This window comes from Lepisosteus platostomus, chromosome 4 (assembly GCF_059453375.1).
Source record: "Lepisosteus platostomus isolate fLepPlt1 chromosome 4, fLepPlt1.hap1, whole genome shotgun sequence".
NCBI lineage: Eukaryota > Metazoa > Chordata > Actinopteri > Semionotiformes > Lepisosteidae > Lepisosteus > Lepisosteus platostomus.
This window is the reverse complement of record NC_142614.1, coordinates 67,395,424-67,411,890: the sequence shown is the minus strand read 5'-3', so window position 1 is coordinate 67,411,890 and position 16,467 is coordinate 67,395,424. Positions and strand designations below refer to the sequence as shown.

At 42.7% G+C, this 16,467-nt stretch overlaps 1 protein-coding gene across 1 annotated transcript; it reads right to left on the bottom strand.

The window, feature by feature from the left end:
- Nucleotides 1-381: 381 nt before the first annotated feature.
- On the bottom strand, nucleotides 382-16,060 carry nars1 (asparaginyl-tRNA synthetase 1). Its single transcript, XM_088630386.1, has 15 exons — nucleotides 15,833-16,060; nucleotides 13,369-13,451; nucleotides 12,355-12,420; nucleotides 11,914-12,006; nucleotides 11,415-11,504; nucleotides 10,981-11,059; nucleotides 9,680-9,750; nucleotides 8,909-8,995; nucleotides 8,163-8,384; nucleotides 7,036-7,235; nucleotides 4,863-4,998; nucleotides 2,876-2,989; nucleotides 2,520-2,651; nucleotides 1,986-2,117; nucleotides 382-709 (listed from the first exon to the last, which is right to left on the bottom strand). Exons 1-15 carry the CDS (start codon nucleotides 15,873-15,875, stop codon nucleotides 578-580), a joined length of 1,680 nt encoding a protein of 559 aa, XP_088486512.1. The 5' UTR covers nucleotides 15,876-16,060; the 3' UTR covers nucleotides 382-577.
- Nucleotides 16,061-16,467: the final 407 nt, after the last annotated feature.

Here is a 16,467-nt window from a genome sequence, read left to right as displayed (position 1 = left end):
AATAAAATAGTTTGATTATAATCAGTCACATGAACAAGTATCTCTAAACATCTCATTGCAGAAGACAGCACAGTAATGTGGCAATTAGTGTGACTACCTCATAGCTCTTTGGGTTTGACTGTGGAGTCCAAACGCACTCTCCACAACTATGTGGGATTTTTCACTGAATGGATGGATTTTGTGACAACTATAGGGTCACAGTTGTGTAAAGGGGTATGAATCATCAGGACCCGGTTTTTATTTTTGTTAACTCGCATCCCTCTTTAACATTCTTCCATTTACAGAATTTACTGTAAACGTAAACTAATAAATAACTAATCATAACATTAAACGGTCCTTGTATACACAAATCACACACTTAAAAAACCCACAGAGGCCACGTGAGACAGAAGACATTTATTGGCAATGATGCTGTGCTGGACAACTAAGATTGGAATCAGAATGGAAAGCATACATTATCATGGTCTTTGGGTTACTATTATCGCTTCATACATTGTAAGTGCATTATCCACTGTAATTTCATGTAGCTCAAGTAGGAGATGCTGTTCTGGGCAAGGCGGCAGCATAAGGAAAACGCTCAGGGCCTACAGCGCTGGATGAAGCGAGGGTACAGACACACGTCTCGAATGTGGTGTCTGTTCAGTAGCCAGGTCAGGAACCTCTCCAGGCCCAGACCATAACCCCCATGAGGGCAAGTCCCATACTTCCTCTGTGAGAGAGAGAGAAAAAAATGGGAGAAATGCTTTTAGACCATCAATTTGATCATCACTGTTCAAAGCTGCCAGCTCACATGTTTTCAGAACCTACTGAACTGAGGCGAAGGGATGTGAGGACTGTAACTATATCACCCTGCAGCTCACAGCTGGCGACCCACTAAGGTGTGAGCTTGGCCAGTACCTGGATGGGAGACCTCCTGGGAAAGCGAAGGTTGCTGCTGGAAGAGGTGTTCGTGGGGCCACTAGGGGGCGCTCGCCCTGCAGTCTGTCTGGGTCTGTGCCCCACTAGAGTGATGGGGACACTATACTGTAAAAAGGGGGCTGTCCTTCAGATGAAACAAACACAAGGTCCTGACACGCTGTGGTCATTAAATAGCCCAGGGCGTTACTTGAAAAGAGCAGGGGTGTTACCCCAGTGTCCTGACCAAATTTCCCTCTGGCCTTTCCCAATAATGGTTCCCAATCTATGAATTGGCTTCATCACTCTGTCCTCCCCACTGACAGTTGATGTGTGGAGAGAGGACTAGTGCACTTTGGCTGCTGTCGCATCATCAAGGTGGGGCTGCACATTGGTGGTGGTGGAGGGGATCCCCATTACCTTTAAAGCACTTTGAGTGGAGTGTCTGGAAAAGTGCCACATAAGTGTAAGCAATTATTATTACCACCACTACTATACCTCCTCAATTCTGCTATAACAATGCCTGATGTCTAAGAAGCTGAGCTAGTGAAGATCTTCTTCTGAACACAGCAAGAAGTATACGATGCAGATGTCAAGCTTGACCATGGGTCATCTCAGTAGCTATGCAGGATGCCCCAGCGGCAGTGCACAACTAGACGAGTGCTGCCCGAGGTAGGGTTTGGATTAGCTGATTAATGACACTTCCCAGACGGCTGAAAATTCACAGGAACATCAGTGAGGGACACGCCATCCTCCAAATGGCATTCAACCTCCTGCATGTTGCTGCAGAGCTTGCATCAACAAAAGATGAATGTGCAAACATATGAAACGTTACAAACGAGAGGCGGTCAGGATTTAGGATTTAAATATTGAGTGAAATATTTGCTATTGGATATCGTTTGGTAAGCCCATACAATGAAACGATAGTTGTAGAAAGGAGTTAAGAGTTTAAAAATAGAAATGCAAAGGAACGGTCTATTCTTATAAGAAGTACGATGACAACTGTAATTGTAGAGTACGATTGTTACAATACCGTGGTGGACAATTGCTCTCTACAGCATCGTACCAGTAGTGTTGGTTTTGGTACGTACCTGATCTGTATACCAGTAGTAAGGGGTGGAATCAATGCCTTCTCTCTTGTATCCTTCAAGGAGTTCTTCCGTGTCCCAGATACGCATTGATCCCCCAACGATCTCCCCAACATTGGGCATCAGTACGTCCACCTACCCAAAGGACACAGAAACGTCACTGAACTCCACATTACTTCAAGAGCAAACAACAATTCTCATTAATCCGGGGAGCAGAGCATTAAACTGACTGCATTTTCTTCTCACTTATGTGCCTGGCAGCCCGGGATCTATTGAGTGGCGAAGTTTAATTCGTCCACCCAGCCTTCTCTCTGAAGTGTCAATGCAAACGCACGCCGAAGTGAAGGAATGCTGCCGACATGAAGAAAGCCACGGGTATGAAATTCTAAACTGAAAGACACTGAAGAATTTCAAATTGCTACACTTCTCCAGAACACGAAATGCTTCTACGAACGGGCCGGAGACCAGGACCAGTGGACCAGTGCCCATGATTTTGATTCAGTCCATGTCCAGGGAAAGGCACGAGGAGGAGCTGACCGATTCAGTGAGGCGGCGGTCCTCGGGACAGCGCTGCATGTAGAAGGCCTTGATCTCAGCTGGGAATCGGCACAGCAGGATGGTCTCATTAATAGTATCAGTCATCAGCCTCTCTGGGGCTTCAGGGATATCCTAGGAGACAAAGACATGAGGTGTTTTTTTATTTTAGGCTTTCATGTTAAATCTCTGGCAGGACAATAATTAGAAAACGAATTAGGCACGAAAATAGTTTTCATTACAACATTTCTTTCCTGGCAAACGTTTGATGCATTAAGGCATTCTCTTCTGGAGCAGCTGTGGAAATAAACAGTAGGAAGACTGTGTTAAAGCTACATCTAGTTAAAAAAAACTCGGACCTCTCCAAATTCATAGTAAGTGCCATCGTCTTTCTTGACATCGTGCTCTTTGAGCCATGTGATGGCTTCAGTGTAGTCCATTCTCTTGAAAGGTCTTTTAGGGGGCTTGAAGTCCTGTAAGAAACAGAAACCGGACATTAGTCCTCTAAATAAAAGCTTTAACTAATGCATTTGACTTTCTAACCCCCCCTGCACACACAAACTACAATTTGCACTTTTTATAAGGAATCAACAAGTTACACTTACATACAGTATGCAGTTACTAATACAGTCAGTTTTCCTTGTAGCAAAGTACCTTGGTGAGGGAAGAATGAATCATAGGTATTGAAAGAAAGGGCTTACACAGCAGTGCTCAGAAACTCGAAATACACTGCATCTTCCACATTCAATTTACCACTCAATGCTGTTAAAGGGGACCTCCTGTGCAGCTCTATGACATTGTAAACAAGCAGGCTTGTGAAAACATCTCCTTTAATCCAACGGAAATATTGCTTTCTATATTGAGATGGTTTTGCCGACAAACACTGCTTACATTAACTCTGCAATGGATTACGTTGGAACATTTCTGCAGTGAAATGTACGAGCAAATAAGCACAGGTTGTGCAGCAGACATCACATTACATTAGTCATTACAGTGACTAGCAAGCAAGAAGGGGGAACTCTTGCTCTCGTCTATAGCAAGACCAGGAGTTTGCGACAACAGTGACTTGTAGTACTTTCACAAAGTTCACAATTTTGCGCTTAATTCGAAATTTGTAATCTTTTTCTAGAACGGCAATAAATTTGTTACTGAGGTTTAATAACCGGTCTGAGAAAACTGGGACAGCAGTTCCCCTTTAAAAACGAAAAGGCAGCTCAAACAATAAGCGTTGTGTATGCTTCTAATATATTTTTAAAAATCTGAGCCATGTTATTAGCCAGATGTGACTGGGATTATCCATGACTGGTGCACAAGTGGTGAAATACCACCATGGTTGGCTGAGCACGAGCCTGTCATGCACAAGCGACCCCCCAGACCTGCTGTGCACCTCTGGGGTTTCAGGGCTGTCAATTAGAGCAGCATCACCTTTCCAGTCAATGCTAAGCGGCCACTGAGGGATTTTCAGCTTGAGAACCAGCAGATGGCTCTGACAAGCGCCCATTTCGAAGCAAAACCTGCACAGTCCTCTTCCCCCCTCTCACAGGTACAGTAGGCAGAGATAAATAAATCTCCGAATGAATTTGCAATTTCCAACTGAGGTGAGTGAGAAAAAGAAATACCTGCCAAAGTTCAGTTTAAAGGAAAAGGTCAACTCCTTAAATGTAGCAAGTACGCTCTGTAGCGCGAGCTATTAAGACCGAGAGGAAGAAAAAAAACACGCCGATGCATTATGGAACATGAAAGTGTACTCCAAGGATTAGGATTTGTGCATGGAGGGAATGCAAGACGTCTCTTGTAAAACCTCTTTCTTCTGAAATAAAAAGGGTTCAGGCACAGAAAAAAACAAGACTACAGAATGGACCCTTTTGCGGCTGCGAATAAAAGATCTTGTAATCCAAAAACAAAGCCTACAAATTGGAGGAGGACATTCGGCCAATCTATCTTGGGCCAGTCTGGTTGCCGGGAGCTAAATATTCTGAAGATCTTGTCTGGTCATTTCCTGGAAGCTGAATCTGCTTCGACAACATGCCTGACAACTAGCCTCCCGCACAGCTGTGTAAAAAAAGTGCCTCCTGTACGTTATTCCAATGGCACCTTCCCTCCAATAATGCCTTCTGGGCTTTATTAGATGTATTATTCACCTCCATTCCATCCTCTTTTACTTTAAGGGCATGGTTCTTCTTTAAGAAAAATACTCATCTGCAGGCTATTGCCTCTTGGAGTTCAGCATCATGGCTTCAATTATTGCCTGTAGTTGTTCTGACTTTCAGGAGTACCCATGTTTTTAGACAAAAAAAAAGGTCTAGGGGAGAAAGGTCAAACGTAAATCACTCTGGAAGAACTTACAGGGTTGATGTCATAGAGGAGAGCGCCAGCAGGAGACTTCAAGACTCGATCCACCACATCGCACACCAGGTCCTCCAGACGGTTCAGCAGGTCCTCATAAGATATAAAGGGGCACTCCGCTTCGATGTGAGTGTACCTGTGGAGGGGCGGGGAGGAAGACAATATCACCCCGTTTCCTATACTGCAGCTCTACAATTTCAGAATGAACATGGAAATCAGTTGTGTATTAAAACATAAAACTACACTCAGTAACACTGCATTAGCTCTCCCTTGCAGCTCTTCAGTTTCAAGGGAGGTGCCCCGAAATACCTCAGTATTTTTATGAACAAGATCACATGGAAACGGTTTTGGTAAGGTTTTTTCTGCAAACTCCAGTAGGAACGTACAGCCAACCAGGCCTATGATTTGGAATGTAGACTACGAACATTATTAGCACATTTTCCTGTACTTCTTTATATTTAGTGGATATTCAAGAAAATTTCATGCCCTATGTACTCAAGCAGTTATTTAGGCACAAACAGAAAAGATCAGTTACTGCACCAGAGCCACTTCAAACGCACGGCGTCAAGGTAACAGCACAAACGGCTTCCAGTGCTGCTCAATAAAAACACCCATTACAGACTGATACATCTTGTTTTAAAAAAAAGATGGTTAGAAGCCCGAAGATTTTAGATACACCTCCTGCGATCATCTGGCTGTGCATATTTCTGTAAATATTTTTGTGGCAATTTGCTGTAAATTGTGAAGCATAACATCATGCACCGAGGCAGAGTGAAGGACTAAAGGAAAGTATGTTAGTATAATTATACCTGCTGTATGACAGGCGGTACATGGCAGATTTAGGTTGGAAAACCTTTATGAAGACAGGGTTCCACAGAAGAATGTATAAAATATCAGTTTTAGTTCTAACGCGACCAGGAGCCTGGAACCCATAAACTCCGTTTACAAAATAACTTTTAGGGAAAAACGTTTGGAATTCTTTAACAAGCTTCTTGGACGCCAGGGCGCCATAAAAAAAAACTAAAGACAAAGTACATGCTGATACACAAAAGGTTAACACTTAAATACGAATATTCAGCACAACATCATCAGTGGTAACAAGGCTGGAACAGCTCTGCCTGATCTTCCCCAGTAAAGAAGACTGCAGAATAAAGGCTTCAGCTATGAAGAGGTGGAAATTTCATTATCTAATACAAAGGACCCTTTATTGTATGTGAAACTGCACCTTTTTAGACCAGAGGATGAACTATTGCATTCTGAATTGATCTTCCTGAAAAGACTATTTCCCCATTTCAAAAAAGATAGGCAGAGAGCCCATAAAAGACCATCAGCAACCTACTACACAACAATGTTTGAAAACAATATCAGGGCTAAATTCAATGAGGTAGGAAAAGCATAGAAGTGGGCTCTTTAGCTTTCCAAACCCTTAACACTTCAAAAGGGAGAATTCAAAACTGGCACCCGAAGTTAAGGCTGACAAAGCAGCTTGCAGAGTAGCACCTTCACTCATTCCAACTTCAGTCTTTTTCTGCTCTTTAATTAAGTCTCTGCTTGTGTAAACAGGACTCCCTGAAGATGCATCCCTTCCTTATGAATTACCCTCTTAATGTCTCAGTATCGCTTCAAAACTATCAACCCACAGACGCAGGTTTGGTTAGATATTAGGACACTTAAATGCCTTAAACTCAAAATTACTAAGTTGGGTTGTCTCACTTCTGAACCAGAACTACAAGTTTTAAACTCCTGTCTTTATCTCCTGAAATGAAAACCACCTTCGATTTTTTCCTCCGGGAGGAGAATTCCGGTCACCTTTCTCTTGCCATCCAGGCATTTTTAAAAGGACTTATTCCTGTTAAGTGTCCTCACAGCCGGAGGTGATACAGTAATACGAGGACTCTTTCATAAGTTAAGAATGGGAACCAGAAGTCAGCTGTAAGGAAGCAGTACTGTGCAATCCATCTGTGGCGAGGTATTCTCATCTGACTTCTCAATGGACAGGCTCCTGTGCAGGAATAGAACAGCCCTGCTCTACATCTAACAGGGTGTGTGTCTGTGTGACGGAGATGATCCAGTATATCGTGCCTTTTAATCCCAGACAGGAAAAGGTCCCGGAAACTACAAGCTGGAAGCAGCCACTTTCTTGCGCAAGAAGACAAAAGGGGTTTGATCTTACTCGGAGAGGTGCCGGCGCGTCCTGGACTGCTCGGCGCGGTAGGACTGAGCGATGCAGAACGTGTCCCCCAGAGCTGGAATGCAGGTCTCCAGGTAGAGCTGAGACGACTGGGTCAGATAGGCCTCCTCTCCAAAGTAGTTAAAACTGAACAAGGTGGAGCCTCCCTCCACCTGCGTCTGCACCATGGTGGGGGGGGTGATCTATGGGAACACAAGGGGATTAAAGGGGAACTGCAATGCTATTTTTATATTTAGAGAGATCTGGCATTGATGAGTGCGTTACAAACCGCAACAAAGGTGAAATGAAAAAATAGACCAAATTTCTAGGTACAGTATGTGCTGCGCCGTGTTCTGCGATTCAGAACACGGTAACAAGACTTTGGTTTATTCCATGCTGAAGAGAGTCACACCTGACAAAGGCTCCACGGCTGAAACGTTGCGTTTTCGTTCTCTTTTCAGCATGGAATAAACCTATTACTCGTTCCTCTGCAGCCTGCGCATGCTGACGCAGCTCCCCACCGGAGGTAACAAGACTTCTGGTGACTTGTTGCGGCCTTATTACATTGTCAAGAAGCAGGCTTGTGAATTCATCTCTTTTAATCCAACAGAAATATTCCTTTTGATTTCTAGACAGTTTGGCCGACAAATACTACTTATTTTTAAACTGCATCCCAATCACATTGGAACATGTCTGCGCTCTTATTTGCTGCGCATCGCATTACATTAGTCGTTGTGGCGACGAGCGAGCAGGAAGGGCCATTTCACGTCCCAACTCGTGGGAACTTCAATGCTAGCTTGTGACAGCAAACAGTACTTTCACAAACTTCACAATTCCATGCTTAACTGGGAATCGGGACTGCAGTTGTTCCCCTTTAACATTTCTCACTGTGGTTTTATTTTCCGAGGAGAAAACACACTGCGAGATTTTGGTGGAGAAAGCAGATCAAGTCACCGTGGACATCTGCTGTGCAGTTTTTTCCGACACCTATGCGAACCAGCCCTTCTGACAGATTTGGTCAAATAAGTCTGCGCCAACCGTTACAGAAAGCCCTTGTGTCTCCGAATGCTTCACAAACGCCACGCGAGACAGCTGCTCTCCTTTCAAACTCCGCTCAAGGCTCTACTCACCTCGTAGTATCCCCTGCTGAAGAAATGGTCTCGGAAACACTGCGTGACCACGGAGCGCACTTTCAGGATCTTGGACATGTTCTCTCCACGGATCATCATATGGCGGTTGTTGAGCTGGACGTCTACATCCGACTCCTCGTTCAGCAGGTTATCAGCGCCCCCTGCTGGGGCCAATCCTATCAGCTCCCAGTAATCGCAATGCAGCTCGTGTCCTCCAGGTGCCTGCCAAACAAGAGCCACCACACCTAGCAAGGGCATCTCACCTCACAGTCCCGAGTAGACAAGCTGGTATCCATGCTCCTACAACAGTTCTAGAACCTTACGACTACAAAATATTAATTTTAGAAACACTGTTGAACTCTCTTCATAATGCCAACTATGACACTGGGTCTGTTTCCTTTTTATTTATAACACCAAAATCTATTGCACATTCCTAATGCTTAATGCAAATTTAAGTGTATGACTTTAAAAAAAGGAGTTTTGGGGAGAAAAATGGGGCTTATTATTAACAAACGCTGGTATTAAGAAGAACAAATATTTGCTACAAAAAGAAATCAATAAGACTCCGTAAGATATCTGACGATTCTGTGGTTTTTGCTGCCTTGTAAATATTGTAACCTAAAAGAGCTCTGCCAGACTTGCTACTGGTGTTACTCATTCACAGACTGTTATATTGTACATCTTTTAACACTTCACAGGCATTGTCTTAAACCCTTAAAAAAATTCTGCAGATATCAATGTTTTACCTGCTTTCCTTCTGGTACAGCCTTCAATGTTCCGTAGAGTGCAACAGTGCTTTCAGTGGACAGGACCAATGCATTGTAGGTTTGACACTAAAAACAAAACAAGTCTCACCACTATTCACAATTTATACCAATAAAGACAACTTCAATAAAAAAAAAGAGATCATAGCACTTGTTATCCTGTTCCGCTGACTTTTAGCAGGGTAATTCTACTTTAACACACAATTTGAGGGGGGGGAGGGGGTGTCATAAATATGATACGAACCATCAAATAACAGTTTTATTGAAGGTGAGCCAAGACAGAACTCACACCTGTCCTAACAAGGTAACCCAAGTCCAGAATAAAATTAGTCGACAACGTCTAACTTATCTAAGTTCAGATCTCAAACGTTTTTCCCCCAAACACTTTCAGCAATGTTAACCTTAGGAAAATACATCTACATGCCTGGCTGTCTGAGAATGTTTTAGCGATGTTGACATCATCTCTAGTAGTGTTACAGTTCTTGTCAGGGCCCTATTATTTAAACCTGCTTCCTGATGAAGAATCAACCCTTAGTTCCTCACCAGGAAGAAATAATCAAGGACAGAAGGATAAGAACATCCAGTTTGGCGTTTCACTACTAACAATCTTGTCTCATGAGGCTTTGCGTGATGACGAAGACTATTTAAAATAACAGTAACACTATTCTTTCTGGACCGAAGATCAAGGTTTAAAGAGTCATGCATTGCAGTATGTCAGACAACCGTACTGGGGGTGAGAGCATAATACCGTACCAGCTGATCCGTCAACACACACTGAAGAAAGCCCGTGCCATCCCTCACTACAATGAACATCAAGTTCTTCCCTAAAAAACAAAAACAAAACAGAAAGTCATTCTAAGTCAAGGCTGTTTCCCAAAATAAATACACTGCTTCCCAGCAGCACCAAAGCCACAGTTTGTAATATCTCTTTTAAAGGATGAGGAATGGGGGTGTGTTGTCAATCCACAGCAAAGAGACCACAGAAGCACTGAAACCCAGAAACAGACATTACTACCACAAGAATTTAGTACCCAGGGTCCAGGAGTGCCCCTGAGTCTTCTGTCAGGACAAAATAACTTAATTCCTCAGGCCACTGGCCTCTATCTGTATCTCTCTACTAGAGAGGGTTTGAGTAGCTCATAGATCTCCATTGACTTCTCCAGACTTCCAAAATAACGATGGGATGCAGGCACAGGTACTACCAAATGGGCCAGATGGGTCACATAGTCTTCTCTCATTTGTAACTGTCCTTGTGCTTCTATAGATAAGCAGGACAAATTGCTTCCTGTGTTTTACCATTTGAATTTCAGCAGGCTTGATATTCAACACACTAGGAAAAGACGGACATGTGGTTGCAAGCTTTTGAAGAGGACAGAGGCAGTAATTATCGGTCTACAGATTCTGGCAGAAACTCCATGTCTGCAAGCAGTGACTGACGGGCTGCCTGTCACCTGTTAAAACGGAAACCTCCATGTCCACAGAATAGGCAGGTCAAAAACTGGCGGCAAGTTATTTTTGTTTTACTTTTACATACATTTTATTTTTCCATCAGTGTTTTACTTGCCAGTGCATCAGCTACATCGAAGTGTATTAGTAAGCAGTATTTTACTTTAATTAATAAAACTCAAGTTCCCTATAACCTGGTGCCATCCACGGCTGTAAAAACAAGCTGCCCAGCAGAATGTGTTGCACTTCCAACAGACTATAGTCGTCCTGAGGAAAAGACATGTTTTGCATGTCTGCAGAACAGAGGGAACAATAATCTCTTTTGAAACCGCTTCGGTCCCTCACAAGCCTACAAAAAGGACAGTTGGAACCATTTTTGGGGGTTTTAATTCTATTAAAATTTCACACCCCACTCATGTAACCTCACTGCTCATGTTGCAACATATCTATACAAAACAGAGTTCTTTCACATAAAAGAGTACATTCACAACAGTTCTGCTGGCTCTGGCATTTAAGTGAATTTAATTCCCTAGCAACCACAAAAAAAAAAAAAGAAAAACCAGAAGAATATCGTCACTAATTATGGAAATTGGCACTTGGCTTTTTACCTTGGCGTCGCAGCCTGTGAGTCCATCCAAAGACTCGGACTCGTTGATCCCGATATTGTTCTAAATGAAGAATCTTTACCTGAAATCGAAAACAAATATCATTCTAGCCACAGACGTAAAAAAAACATCTTCATTTTAATAGATGTACTAGCACTTGACTGGAATGGTAGACAAGTGTGTCTGAACTAGTAGCTTTTATAAAGTAGGAGGCAATTTCTTGACAGCCAAAACTTCTGTCTTCCCAGATATAGGACGCGTTGTTGCTCCAGTACACCTGGAAATGGGAGCAGACAATTGACAATTCTCCCTCATGCTATCTCATCATCTTAATCACACAAGAGAAAAAAATAAGCTGTTCTATTATCATGAAGGCAGTCAAGATCACACCACAGGACGCCGATCCCCAAATCAGAGAAAAGCATTCCAGAACTCACTGTTTTCGGCTCGGGAAGGCTGGGATCGTTCTGGATTACGACTTTCTTGGCTTCCTCCAGGTTCTTCTCACGCCGGAGAGCATCCTCTGCCTGGACAAGCAAGACCACTTTGGGAGTCAGTACATCCATCCATTTTCGAACCACTTAATCCTATAGAGGGCTGCAGGGGAGCCAGAGGCTCTCTCGGCCAGCGACAAGCACAGGGCACGATATACCTTGGACGGGACGCCAGTCCATCAAAGGGGGCGCACAGTCAGAAACACAGGCACCAGAGCCAATTTATCTACCAGTATGGCTTTGGACCACAGGAGGAAATGTAAGCACCTGGAGGAAACCCTGTGAACACAGGGAGGACATACAAACTCCACACGGAGAGCATGACCCAGGACCCCAGTGCTGTGAGATAGCAATGCTAGCAACTGCACCACCATGTCACCTCAGCTAGTTTATCTAACACGACTATGCACCAAGGCCAACAGGGAGTCTCCCCATCGCTTACCTCTTTTTTATCTTTAGCGGTGTTCTTCATCTGTTCCTTCTGCCAGAGTTTGCGGACATTCTTCATCTGCGTCTTTGAAATGACAACCCAGCGCTGGTGAAGAGAAGAAAGAGAAGAAAGGAACACCAGGATAAACAAAGGCGCTCAGTATTTTGCTGCAGGTGGGACAGGCTGCAATCAGCTTATACCGAGAGAAACACAGGAAGACTACAGAGACTCCAGTCTCCCATACCGAGGTCCAACATGCTGCTCCACTGTGGAAGTTCGTCATTATTAGGTCTGAGAAATATTTTAATTGGTTTCAAGGCTCATACCCTATGATAGAAATCCTACGTTTTGGATTTGATACAGCAGATGCAAATTTTACCGTTCTGAATTTGAGGGAGAGGATAACCACTGATTAAAGACAGGCGCTGCCTCATCAGTCCATGGGTACATTACCTCATCCTCCTTTTGAGAGTCCACATAGATGGTCGGAAAAGGTTCCTTCCCAAGAAACAATAAGGCCTAGAAAATGATGAGGGAGGAAGAAATACGTTTTTAGATCCTTTTATTTCATCATTACTTTCCACTTTTAATGCAGACGTTTGTAGGATAGGAAATAAAAAGCACAGAACAATCACTGTTAAGAAACAGTTCCAGAGAGCCACAGTCTTGAAGGCGGATTTGAAAGCAAAACAGCTGTCAAAATCATTGAGTGAAATAAAGAAAAATCAAACTTCATCAATGTCTCTCCTGCATGTCAATGAGAAGCCTTTTCATTTTTTATTTTTGGCTAATGATAGATTTAAAACTTCTGAGAAGCTCTTATACTAGCACTGGGCATTCCTATACAATATTCAACCTTTTATTTAACTGTTGAGTGAACAAAAAGTTATAGACATATCTTCATTGTAACTATGGCTGTACATGCTGTGTTTGACAAATTTGTAGTGCTTTACGAATATCAGTGTGAATAAGGTAATCCTGTATATGATACAAATGGCTTATTTGTATTTTGCAAATAAGCAGAACTAAAAAACTCAAGACGACAAGTCAGGAAGCTTAAGGATTTCTTTAACTTTGTGCGAGCTATAGAGTTTTTATCATTCATAATCTCAGAATGAAAATAAATTGTTACTAATTTTGACCTCTGTACTGCTAAACCATCAATAGCTGTGGATTCAATTCATATTGGCAAAGATAAAGTCAGTATTCATAGTGCTAGCAAGCAACAGTGTACCACACTGACCTGCCCCATTTTATATGAGATGTTATCTAGTGTTATGTTAAGAATAATATCAGCAGATAGAAATTGGTAATGACTTGGCTTGCATTAAATATCTATATTAAATAAGTATCCTGTGGGTTGAATTATATACATTTTCATATTGTTTGGGCCAAATTTGATTGGAACGGAAACAGGCAGTTTTTCAGTCTTTCTACATAGGTACCTCAAAAAGGTTCATCATTTACCTTTAACACCGTTTTAAAAGGCTTCTCTTGCGTTCCATCAGCGTCAGAATCATTTCCCTCCTTTTCAGAGACATACAGTTCTCCTGTATCAGCAGAAAAGATGAAAATATTCTCGAGCATTCTGTTGGTCAATTGAATGAGCAAGTTAACTGGAATCTAGCTTCGCAACTTTACACACAGCTGCACCGTTCTAGAATGGTTTCACACATATGCACAATTATTGAGTTCACCACATATTGTGGTAGCCTACTGCAATACACATGAAGTAAAATTATTTTCTGTGACCTCTTACATATTTGATAAAAATGTGCAATAATACATTACTACTTAAATATAAGCCACAAGGTCCCATTACTTGGAAAACATGCAAATCCATTACACATACGTGAATCAAGTTCTTCACGTGTGAATTAAGTTGTGGCACAAAACCGATTCAACCTACTGATTTAATATCATCATCTTTACCACAGACCAACGTTTTGCTGAAAATGAGCCGGAGAGCTTAATGTAAATAACATTAAGGACAAAATGAACTTTAGTCATCAAGAAAACATTTAGTTTTAGGTTCAGTGACCTAAAGAACCAGCCTTAATTGAGCGGAGCCTCCTACAGGAGGGAGGGTAAATGTGAAGGAGTTCAAAGATGTATGATGGAGCCGGATTATTCTGAGCCTTGAAAGTCAGTAACAAGATGTTATTTTGAATACTTGACTTTACAGGCAACCAATATAGAGATTTAAGTGCAGGAGTGATAAATTACCAGAGTGTAGTGTGAGTCAGAAGTCTTACTGAGACTGTTAAGACTGTTAAGGAATGAGTAATGAGTTGCGGAAATCAAGCCTCGATATTACAAAAGCATGAATCAGGCACTCGGGAACTTTTTTCCAACTGACATATGCTGCCCACCAGTAAAATCTCTGTTTTGTCACTAACTTCAGGGAATGTGATGTCAACCACAGCTTGATGTCACGCAGACAATGGATAAGTGACAGAGTCATGAGATCAGTGGGGGAAGAGGTTAATATAAGATCACTTTATTGGCCATATACAATTTCTTGTATTAGGAATTTGTCTTTTCGCATACCCCAACCTGCTCTCCATGAGAGACACAGGCAGGGAGAGAAGCTTTTGGGGTCAGAGCACAGGGTCAGCCATTTATCGTCGCCCCTGGAGCAGTTGGAGTTAAGGGCCTTGCTCAGGGGCCCAACGGAGTAGGATTCCTCTGCCGGCCGCGGGATATGAACCGGTAACCTTCCAGCCACAGGCGCAGATCCTTAGCCACAGAGCCACCGCACCGAGGTTTAAACATAAATCTGACTATCATCTACTTAACAATGAAACTGAAGACTATGTTTGCACATAAGCTGACCGAGAGGAAGAATATAAATAAAGAATATAAAGAACATAAATAATAAAAAGCAAAGGCCCCAGGACTGAGCCCTACCGCACACCATGATTGACAGGAGCCGTCTGTCGATCAGATATGAGTCAGGTATGAGTGGAACCAGCGATAGACAAGAATGTGTGCAGGAACTGGAGCGCCAGTGAGAGATTTACTGTCTCAAAAGCCACAGTAAAATCAAGGGGCAGAATGCTTAGACGTCCCCAAGTGAGACGCAATAAGTAAAACATTCACAGGAGCAGTCTCAGTGATATCACTGAGACAAGAACCGGACTAGGATGGTTCAAACAGATCATTAGCTCTCCCGTGAGCCCGTAACTGATGTGCAACCCCCATGTTCCAAAACCTTTTGCCTTTTATCCAGACACTGCCAGGATATTGTAACGCATACGGCCACCATTGCAGGTTGTTCGAGCCGGTTTACCAGCGCTGTACAATATATTTGCTGACGATTTCCCTACATTTCTTTATCCAACGGAGTACCGAGACCCTAAATCTGTCCTATATATTTGCTTCACGTTGTATCTACGTAGCTGAAGAAACCTACTTATTGAATGTCAACAGACTGTATACAGATGGTAACATTAGCTGTTCATACTATACATATGGGACCTCCAATCTCAAATACATTTTCTCCCTTTTGTGATGAGGTTTAACACATTCTTCTTCATAATATCTACCTCTTGAATAGCTTTAAAATCCTCTAGGTTACTTAATATAAAAAAAGCAGTTGACAGTAGATCGCTGTACTTGATGATGAATGGCCACCACCGAGCTTGCGCGTATCAGGAGGGCCTTTGATATCTCAAGGGAAGCGAGTGTGTAAGTACGGCTATCGGTGACTGGCAAAATGAAAACAAAATACAGAAATATCACAACATCTGAAAACCACGGGATCTACGGGGGGGGGGGGGGGAATCAAATACTTAAGAATTCCCCGCAACTGATTCAAAGGAAAGACTTTTCTACACCCGCCTCAGAGGCGACTGCAGTCAGCGCAAGATGATGCAACACGCAGAGTTGCTTACCTACTGTAGCTAATGTAAAAAAAGTGACTTCTTACCGATTGCAAGTCCCTCAGCGTTTTCGGTGATTTCGTCGGCCATGTCCTCGTCACGAATGGTTTACACGTTACCTTTTATGTCATATATGTTTAAAACAGAAAACAGAACTGCCTTTCATACGCCTACCCTACCGAGCGTACAGTATATGCATGTGCCTCAACCGGCCGTCTCGGCACAAACTAGCTTTAATGCAATACGGTTCCGCCCTGCTGTTTTATTGGTGTGTTTTCATCGTTGCCCTGTTAGCGTCAAACTCTGAAAGCTGATTTGTCTGTTAGACTTATATTTTGCAGTCGCTCCACCTTCAATACGCTCATGGGCGGTTGAATTGCAGGATAACGTCAGATAGACACCCCAAAGCTATTAGGAAGTCATTCTGATGGAATACTTTCGCTTTCGCTTGTTACTGGATACTGCTTTAATGTGAATATAGTACAACACATCTGCACATCACAACTCTAAACTGTTTTCCGTAGTACCGAAAACAAAGCTGTCGATGGTTATTTGTAAACAGGTGGGGTGCCGTAGTTAAAAAGAGAATGGAAACAACAATGCTTGAGCTGTTCTCAAAATCCGTCATATTCCACTAGTATTAAGAAAATTAAATTCAACATGTACTGTATGTATACAGTCT

Bases quoted from the DNA above. Each gene is read 5' to 3' on its own strand.
- nars1 (XM_088630386.1), bottom strand. From the start codon at position 15,875: ATGGCCGACGAAATCACCGAAAACGCTGAGGGACTTGCAATCG. The intron at 11,060-11,414 runs GTGAGTTCTGGA...TTTCGATTTCAG, and splicing joins GCCTTCCCGAGCCGAAAACA to GTAAAGATTCTTCATTTAGA. The intron at 4,999-7,035 runs GTAAGATCAAAC...GCCCCTCCACAG, and splicing joins ACGCGCCGGCACCTCTCCGA to GTACACTCACATCGAAGCGG.